General features: G+C 40.7%; 1 protein-coding gene across 5 annotated transcripts in view; it reads left to right on the forward strand.

Annotated features, from left to right (window-relative positions):
- znf618 (zinc finger protein 618) overlaps positions 1–8,054 on the forward strand; it is a 31,652-nt gene extending 23,598 nt beyond the window's left edge. For all 5 annotated transcript variants that reach the window (XM_010780709.1, XM_010780717.1, XM_010780742.1 and 2 more), the window contains 3 exons: positions 1,309–1,467; positions 2,388–3,487; positions 3,823–8,054. In XM_010780709.1, coding sequence (XP_010779011.1) covers positions 1,309–1,467; positions 2,388–3,487; positions 3,823–4,353 — 1,790 coding nt within the window. In that variant the 3' untranslated portion in view covers positions 4,354–8,054. The remainder of the gene's footprint in view (positions 1–1,308; positions 1,468–2,387; positions 3,488–3,822) is intronic.
- The last annotated feature ends 1,990 nt before the right edge of the window (positions 8,055–10,044 follow it).

Raw genomic sequence — 10,044 nt, forward strand, 5'->3', positions numbered from 1 at the left:
TGTTTTTTTGACGGAAAAGTGTGTTGGTGATGACCAAGTTGTGCTCTGAGCACTTGGTTAGCAGTAGTATGCCATTGGAGTTTGTGTTTCCAACCCCTTCTCTCCCCAGCGTGCCTCTCCATAGGTGGTGGTTTCGTCCCACTCTGGCATTGAAATCTCCAAGCAGGATTAACTTGTCCTCCTTGGGGACTTCAGATAGAGTTTTGTCCAGGTCATACGTGTGTGTGTGTGTGTGTGTGTGTGTGTGTGTGTGTGTGTGTGTGTGTGTGTGTGTGTGTGTGTGTGTGTGTGTGTGGCTCGCTCTTTAGCTGTCTAATGAAGGTAAACACAGCGAACGATGTGTGTAAAAGGCACAGCTCCACTTCCTTCATGGCGAACCTGTAACTTTCTCGTGTGCACGAGAACGTATCTCTTGCACGAGAGAAAGTATATCGTGATGAGCAAAACCATGTCACTTGGCCCAGGTGGTTTCCACAGAACGGACAAAACATGTTTAACGACCATAAAGGTCCATAGGTACCGGCGGTCTATCCGCCAAAACAAACTTAAGGTTTTTTTAATGTTAAATCGTTTTTTTCTTTCTTTAAGCAAGTGTTTTGCTAATGTCATTTTGTTTTATAAAATGTAAATTTGTTTTATAAAATGTAAATTTGTCTCAAGCTTTGTTAAAAGTGTTTCACACTTTGTAATTGTCGATTGCACCTCTCAGCCACCGTAGGTAACAGACTAATACAACAGAATACATCTGACAGTGGTGTGAAATAGGATAGCAAGCAAATGCCCATATTCAGTTTTTATTTGATACATTACTAAAGTGCAGTTTGTTTACCCTCTTAAGCATGAATCACGTTGCCTCTCCCTGTGTGCAGTAAGAAATATGATAATAGACTGGACAGCCTAAAATACTGTTATCCAGGCTTCTTGGAAACGGAATACATTTACACTGATGATGATAACTTACTGTTGGTTTTGCCCTTGGGTCCTTGCTTTTGGAATTATTGCTGTGAGACTGACCTCATTTAAAAACTGCAAGATTTGTAGCTGAACCTATGTGAGCATTGAGGAAACAAATCAGTTTAATTTCTTCTTTTAAACATGCTCTGCTGGTTTTGACGCACATGTTGTAAATAATAGACTCCAAGAAGCCATGTCATATAGTTTTGCTGTCAACTATTTTATTTGTTTAATTATGGGTCTTCATTTTCTTTTCAATTCTTTACATTTTTCTACACTGGAAACACTTAACATACACTTAAAACTATATAGTATTGTCACCTCTTCCTGATGTTAATGTCTTCCTCTCCTCAGCTGACAATGAGAACCACACCAAAGGGGAGTCTCCCAAAATCTCCTCAGCCTCCGTTCCTCCAGAGCAGCTGTGGAGAGGCTCTCAGGGTCCGGCCCATTCCTTAGTTAAACTACAAATCCAGCCTCAAAGTATCCCCCAGAGAAACCACACTGTCAGCCGTAAGTACTTCAATCATCTTCATACATCTCACGCTGTGATAGTTAATGCGTACCAGGTTGGCCCCCTGAAAGAGTGGATTCATCCGTGGTTGACTTCTCAGTCGAGTAGAAACACAGGGGTTTTAGTACGTCAGCAATATGTTTTTTATTATAGCAGTGCAAGCTTGGAGCCGAACAGCCAAATCCTATTTGATTGAAATGATCAGAATCTGAATTTGTATTCATCACAAAAAGGGGAAGTTAAACACTAAGCAAAGTATAAATAGAGACGAAAAATAATAGAACACTATTATATGGCATGTACATCATATTTAAAAGAAACACTAATACATCAAAATGAATTCAAAAAATAATAATATTAATAAAATAAATGTAAAGTAAAACAAATAAATTATAGTGATTTGGGTACAACCCTGTTTATATACAGGCTTAAAGAATGTTTTATAACCCCTTGGCTAATCGTGCAGTGTTATTGTTTAAACAATCTGAAATTGTATTATTAGGGAGCCTATGTTGGCCTTGTGTTTAAGAAGCATAACCTATAACTGCAACATCCCTGGTTCGCTTCCTGCTGTAGGTAGTTATGCGGCTTGCCTCCCCCTGTCAGACAGATCGAAAACATGGAATCATTATGTTTAGTGACTTATGAAGTTTTCTTCTGCATTAGAGCAATAGCCAGATAAATGAAGCTTAATATATTCTCTAAATTCTCCCCAAGTTTGAAGTCAATCTGTTTTGTAAAACAAAGCCATGTTTGTTATCATGTTATTCATATGTCTTATTTATTCTCTATGATTCTGTAGCTCATTCCCCCCATAAAGAAACTCTGCCAATATATAAAAAACATCAATATTAATGATCTTTCTTGTCAATGTTTTCCTCTGCTTTGCTGTCAACCCATCTGCTGTGCGGGCTGGCAGACAATAATGGACTACCTGAGAAGGAACGACAGCAGGTGGCTGAGCGCCTCTTACGGGTAATGTGTTCAGATCTGAGCATGCTAAATGTGCTCAACAGCAAAGACTTCCTGAAGTTGGCACAGACCCTGGTGGATACTGGAGCCCGTCATGGTGCCTACTCCACCCGTGACGCTTTTGGCAATATGAGTGCCTTGGCGCTGCGCCAGCTGCCCCGCATGTACAACCAAGTGAAAGTCAAAGTCACGTGTGCTCTCGGCTCCAATGCTTCGCTGGGCATCGCCGTCACCTGCCACTCCCAGACATCAGGCCCAGATGCTTGCTATGTTCTCACAGCCTACCAGGTGGAGGGCTCCAGGCTGAAGCGCTATGTGCTCGGTGTGAGGGAGGCTGAGCTGAGGGAGGGGCCCGAGCAGGTCCAATACTGGGTGCAGAACGTGCTGTCTGAGTTTGTGATGTCAGACATACGCACCGTGTATGTTTCTGAGCCTAAAGCGTGGGCAGCAGGATTGGCGGGATCACCCCTGGGTGCTGGTGGTCGGAGCAAGGTATGCCTACGATGCGCTGGGTGTTCCCTCGGGGCTGTCGTCCAGGCGGTTCTTGGGAAGCGCAGCCTCCAGGCTCGAGGTCTTCATGAGTTGGCTGAGCTTCTCTCAGCGTGCCGAGATATCGCCTCCTCCACCACGCTGTCCCTTCGCGACGAACAGTACTTCAAAACCTCTACAAGCACAACTGAGGACGGAGCACAGGGCGGCCCTGCACAATGCCCGAACCCTCCTTGCTGGGATCGTACGGCTGAAGCTCTTCTTCAGGTCCATGCTCACTTTGAACAGATTTGCGAGGCTTATGGTCGCAACAAGACCACAGCTCCTCTCCTCCAAGGTCTCAACAAGCATCTGCTCGGTACACTGGCATGTCTGCTGGCACCTCTGCGTCTGGCAGCTCTGGAGCTGAGCACCCAGAGGAGACCCACCTTACAGCAGGTGTTACCCGTCTACCTGCGCCTGGAGAAGTTCTTCACATCCAAAGCTGGAGAGGCAGGAACCGGCCCGGCTAGCAAACTCTGCCACTACTTTCTCGAAGCACTTAAGGAAAACTTCAAGGTACTAAAGTTTGATACATTTTATTATTTTAACAATTTGCTGTCAAAATAAGAAGATTCATCTTATATACTGTAACACATACAGATGGGTTTCTTTTTTAATCTACTAATGCCATTTTGTTCAACTTCGCTTGAATCAAATTGATGATCTTTAAATTGAAACCAATAACAATTAAGTAAACACAATATTAGATTTGACCCAACATTTGATGCCACTGTACCAAGTATACATTGTAGCTTGGTACCCAGCCATACTAAAGAGAGTCTTGTTGTATGACAAATACATATGAGTAATTGGTTTAACTTGCAGCCATTGAAATGTTTTTCTGTCACTAGGTTGAACGAGCACACCAGGTCGCCATGGTGCTGGACCCGCAGGTCAAGCTGTGTTCGGTGCCCGCCTACCAACACGAAGACATAATCTCCCGCGCATGTGAAATGGCTGCTGAAAACAGAGATGGAGGTATGAGTGGTGGAGGAGGCGGTGATGAGCGGGACACTGATGGCCCACCAACCCCTAAAATAAGCCGCATAGAGGGAGCGGGAAACAATGGCGGCATCATAAGGGGGACTTCCTCCTCTGGTAACGATGATAGTCATAACCAAGTTAGACAAGAGATGTTTCAGTACCTGGCCGAGCCTCTTCTCCAAGGCACACCTGACCTCTTCCAGTACTGGAGCTCACTGGTGAACGAGAAGTTCCCCAGGCTCTCCCGCCTGGCCATGTGGCTCCTCGCTGTGCCTGCTGTGGGCATACGCAGCGAGTGTGTGACTGTGTGTGAGCAGAGCCTGGCTATGAAGAGGAGGCAGCAGGTCACCTCTGAGGAGATGAACAAACTCATTTTTCTTCGCTCCAACATGGGCTAGGAGAGAAAAATCAACAAACCCTAATCAACCAAACCCTCACCTCCAACCAATGACTGAAGACTATTATTTACATACTGTAGGTTTAGACCAATTGTAAACTTCAATGTGTTAAATTACTTCTCAAGACAGATATTTACAGGAATCTCACATTGTATAGGTTGCAAACACCCATAACACAATACAGCTTATTACACATTCTATAGGGAGAAAAGACTGTTGTATATTACTGTGGGCCAAATGTAGGGGTGGAACGGTAACCCTCAAAAGATTGTCTTGTTCGGTATGCATCACTTGGTTTGGGATGCAAATGGAAGCAGGATCAGTCTCATCATGGCCAGTGAATTACTCCAGCCTAACGACTAAACTGCTAACAGGCTACAATGCTGTTATTCTCACTGGATGGCAACATTTTCAGGTAAACTCAGATTTCACTGCTTGAAACTATTGTCATGCACCTCTGAAAACATACAGCAGTAAGCATACACACTATTTAGACAATTATCATTTTCATTGGCGTATGACAAACAAATTCAAGAAGTGAATTTAACTGCCACTGCACCTCTGACAACTAAGTGTAGTAGGTTTATTATTTACTATCACATATCACTGAAACACTTCATTTCAACATATTCTGCCACAGGAAACGCTGAGCAAAATATTTGCTGCTAATTTGAAGGTTGCTTCAGTGGCCTAAGAATGTAGCTTTGGATCATTTTTCATTTAAAAGGGTAAAACGCTGATAAAACATTCATAAGGATGTTATGCTTTCCCTTTTTGTTTATGTTACAAATTGAAAGAAAAATCACCAATGGTTGGTATTTGCTGCTGGATATGCAAGGAACATGGCTAGATTTGCACAGAAGGGACCATTTAATTCAATTATATTAATATAATCCAAGCTTTTGTTTGAGTTCTCTAAACATGCATAAAGAGGACGGCATCATGTTAAGCATGTTTGTGCTTTTATACAACAATTTCATTCAGCCTTACCATGGCTGCGTGCCGTGGCACCAAAGGGTAATTAAATAACGTATTTGATAAATATATCTCACATCATGTAATAGTTGATGTTATATCCCAGCTTGTAGGTCAATACATGCACAATAATGACTTCTCAAGGTCGTTTTGTGTGGCTTTATGATGCAGCGCTGGTGCTTCAGATGATCACATCAATCAGCTCTGTGAAAAGAGACATCAATGTCCTTCTCTATACCGGAGACATTTTGTCTGTGCATTGTCCTCAGATAAACAGCAGTAATGTTATTAGTTTGGTAAGCTTGTACACAAGGATTTAATTTATAATTGAAAACCCTTGTGTGGTTTCCCACTGTGTGTATGTGTGTATTTTTTTTCAAAGCTTAATTAGAAAGATAAGAATATAATCATTATTTTATTTATTGGTTCCTCATCTATCATTCTTATAAGCATTGTCTTCCTTATGTGAGCACATTTTTCCATTTTTAAAGCAATAAGCTTTATCAAACCTACCTACTCAACACGACTGTTTTCACAACGCTCCTACAGATAATTATTATTGGTAAATTATTTTCTGTTTGTAAAATCAACAGGATTTTCTCAGGAATGCACCCTAGCAGGCACCGCCACTTTTTCCTCACTGTACCGAAAACACACAAAACTATGACCTCAATGCAGAGGTATGAACTGAACCGTGACTTTTGGGAAACGTTCCACCCCAAATACAGTTAGTGCCATTTGCAACAAAGAAAGAAATATATATCATCTTTTTCAGGATGAAGCAAATTCTGCCAGGACATTAACTTAAGTCAACACAAGGTCAAGTGGTTTAATGTTTTATGAATTCCAGGACACACTTACGTGAGCTAATACCTCCTAAAATGACTTGGATGAAAGGAAGTTATACTGTAAAATAGTTTGTTGCTTCTGGTACTGATACGTAAAGTGCTGGTTTGTCATCTTGTTTTTGGGGCCTTATGTCTCTTTTCATGCGACCACCTACAGTGGGAGCTAATGTCATGCCTTTGTATTGCTGTTCAATGGCCTTCTTTTCACCATGTTTTCTCAAGCTTGTAATTTAATTTTGTTTTATTCAAAGGAACCTCTGGCTGATGAAACAGTGTCCTCTAGTGGTCAAATGTGGACTTAAAAAAAAAGTGCTTTATTCCAAAGTTCAAGTCATCTCTGGGTTTCTAAAACAGGTCAGGTATTATTTCAACAACAACACACCCAAGCACAAGTATCCTCTGTATAAGCCTATATGCAGCAGGTCAGGTTTGATCTGGGGTCATACCAGAGCAGGAAGGTTTATCCATACTGACATTAACACTTCATTGTATTTTAGGTATCCTAATAGTTGTGGTGCAGCTTAAATATTGTCTTATTGCAGTTCAATAAATAAAGGCAAGTTTATTTATAAAGCACCTTTCAACACAAGGCAATTCAAAGTGCTTTACAAAAATGAAAGACCGATAAAGCTACATCATATTATGTGAATTATAAACACTCAGTCACATTTCAGAAAATCAATTGTAAAAAAGCATTGCAGTATCATCTTTTCAGTTTTACGCCCCAGTACAACTCAAGCTACACTCACATTTCACTTTTAGTAAACTACATTTTGTTCAGTCTCCCATTCATTTAAATAAAATGTAACAAATTGAAGCTTCTGTTTTGGAAATGGATAAGAGACTATTATGCCCCGTCGCACTACTTTATTTATTTCATTATCACACTCATCATCTTCAAACTGCTGCACCCCCCCTCATGATCACATCAGGATTTATTTATGACCCAGGTCTGAATCGTCTTCATTCGAGGCTGAGACTGGGGAAAATTGGTTCAACATTACTGTACCATTTAAGTTTGTTAGGACACAGGAAGTAGAAAGTACAGGAAGTCAGTACACTGCACATGGACATTTAAAGGGCATTAGAGTAAATGTTTCAAAGTGTAAAGCCAAGAAAAGACGGGTCTCACTGAGAAGCAAAGGTTTTTGGTCCAGCTGAATTCAGCAGTTTTCAGTTATATGAGAAAATGTGTTCGCATTTATTATACATGCATTAATATGACTGTCACTCAAAAGTGAATGGCTCTGCTTTGCAAACGGCATCATATTGTTTTGAATAGACTGTTGCCCTTCTATACCTCTAATAACAACTCTGATTTACTGTTTCATAAATACACTTCTTTTCTTTAAGAGTATGTTGCCACCCTGCACATTTTTGCTGTCCTCTCTGGTTGAATGCTTTCACCATCAGTAATGGGTGGATGGATGTGTTCTGAAATGTCTTTTTGTTGCACCTCTTAATAGCTATACGTGATGTTGACAACCTGAACTTCACTGCAGCAAGGTGAGAGGTTAAACCACTAGAGGTCAGCAAAGACAACATTTTAAAGGGGTGTTGGATTACTGTTGGTAACTTTCCTTTTTTTCTTGCATTAAGATTGTTGGAAGGAGTTATTTCATTTATATATTCCAATATGTATCTGTTTTCCCTCTCTAAGGCTTGGGGAATTACTTGATTCAGTGTAACGAATATACTATATCATCGTGATAAAATGTATACTGCTGTTTTCAAACTGATTTTTATTTCGCACATTTATATTTTGGTAAAAGAAAATCGTAACAATACAAAGTTTTACCTCGGTAATCAGACCCTAATGTTATAATTTAATTAGAAATCACATGGTCATACAACATTTTGCTTTGGTTTAAGATAAAGTTAAAATACTATACATTGGTTTTCAGTTTTAAAAAGTGATCCTCGATTGAACAAATTCAAAGGATGTTTCTTACAGTCTTTAGATAAGTATTTTAAATAGGATATGCTCTGGGACAAAAGGCCATTGTTGACGTCATTATGTCAACTTAATTTTACTTACAAATAGCATTCTTTTTGTTGTTAAATGAGAACTATATCTAAGATATGCATGCTTTTAATAAGAGAACTGATATAGAAAGTTAGAGGCAACATGATTCACCTCCATCTGATGAAACGAGGACGCTAATTAGCAGATAAGCAACACGGAATGAATCTTGACCTTGTTAGGTGATGCTGATTGTGGGTTGGTGTTAATGGGTTGACATCATCCATCTTCAGAGGATGTATTGTGTAAATACAAGAGAACTGCTGTTTTTATGCCACAAGGGGGAGCCTTCATTTTAGAAATACAGTAGGGAACACCAGTAACATTATACCTCTATTTTCTACAGTAGCATTTCAACAGGTCCTGTTGAAATGCTACTGTAGAAAATAGAGGTATAATGTTACTGGTGTTCCCTACTGTATTTCTAAAATGAAGGCTCCCCCTTGTGGCATAAAAACAGCNAGGACACAGGAGGTCTGTGAAAGAAGGAGTGTAGGAGAGAGGGCACGTGTGTGTGTGTGTGTGAGGGGGGGGAGGGTGTTGGGGCAGTGCGTGGAGAAAGAGTGGGGGAGGTAAACTTGGACGCATGTGCTGCAAATTAGGCTCTGGTAGGCAGGCGCTGTGTTGGAAGCAGTGCAGGAGACAAGCGTGCGGGTGTTTCTGCATGGCAGCAGACGGCTGCACCTTGGGGGCCGACTGACCCGGGTGCAAAAGGAGGGAGAAAGACAGCAGGGTGTGACCAACACTTGCTCGCTCTTTCCCTCTTCCTGTCTCCCTCCCTCGCTCCTTTGCCCTATCCGTGGCCCCTGGGGAAACCTTGCACGCACCTCTAAGCAGCCTCTGTATATTCACTCCCCCATGTGTAAGTCTTCAATCGCTCTGCCCTTATATAAGGCCTCTTTCCCCTCTACATGTGTTTGAGGCCCTCGGTCTCTCCCTCTCAGCCACTGTGGAAAGCTGTGCTTCATTTCTCTCTTGGTGGGAGTCCTCATTCGTTCTGAAAATAAGCAACCGGCCTCATTTTTACAGGAAGATCGTCAAATATCCTCTCAAGTTCCCTTGATTCATAAATACAGGAGCAGGCTTTCTAAACATTTTTACTTCATCCCTTGACTGGAAAGGAAACTCCTTTCATCTGAAATGCGGGCAAAGAGAGTTTAAAGCTAGTTGCAGTCTTTTTCTAGACCTTAAATGCACACCTCTACTTGTATAAAACTGACCTTTGTAGGATTAATACTTCATAAAATACTGCAGATCCTTTATCGTACCTCTTTCTACACACATACAAGTATTTAACTGAAGCTACACAACAGTGTTGTTGACACAGAGTTGGAGTTTATTCACACGTCACATACTACAGTGGGTAATGTATTCAAGAAACATTGAACAGTGCTGCCACATACTGTATGACACAGGGAAAAAAGAAAAGACACTGAATCCTTTCTTTGCCATTATATAAAAATAGTGTTGCTACAAAAGTATAAATTAGGCTTACTAATAAGACAACTCAGATCTGAAGCTACACAGGAATCTGCTGCCAAAGTGCAATAAAAAAGACAACATTAATAGAATCAAACCCTTTTTTTTTTGCATTTTAGTAGAGTATAAAAAGAAATGCCTTTAAAAATAGGATGCAAGCAACACTAGTTTCTTAACCTGAATTGATAATAGACTATAATCAATTTGCATTCTTATACCATTTTGTACAATAATTATAATGAATAAGTTCAAACAAACTCAAACTTACAGCTGATTAATAACGGTATCTAACTTGAGTTTTTATCATAAAAAACCTGTTGAAATGCTACTGTTATTTTGACTGTCCCCCAAAAGCGCGTCGGCAGC

The sequence above is a fragment of the Notothenia coriiceps genome, unplaced genomic scaffold (assembly GCF_000735185.1).
Source record: "Notothenia coriiceps isolate Sejong01 unplaced genomic scaffold, NC01 NC01_scaffold00000490, whole genome shotgun sequence".
Taxonomy (NCBI): Eukaryota; Metazoa; Chordata; class Actinopteri; order Perciformes; family Nototheniidae; genus Notothenia; species Notothenia coriiceps.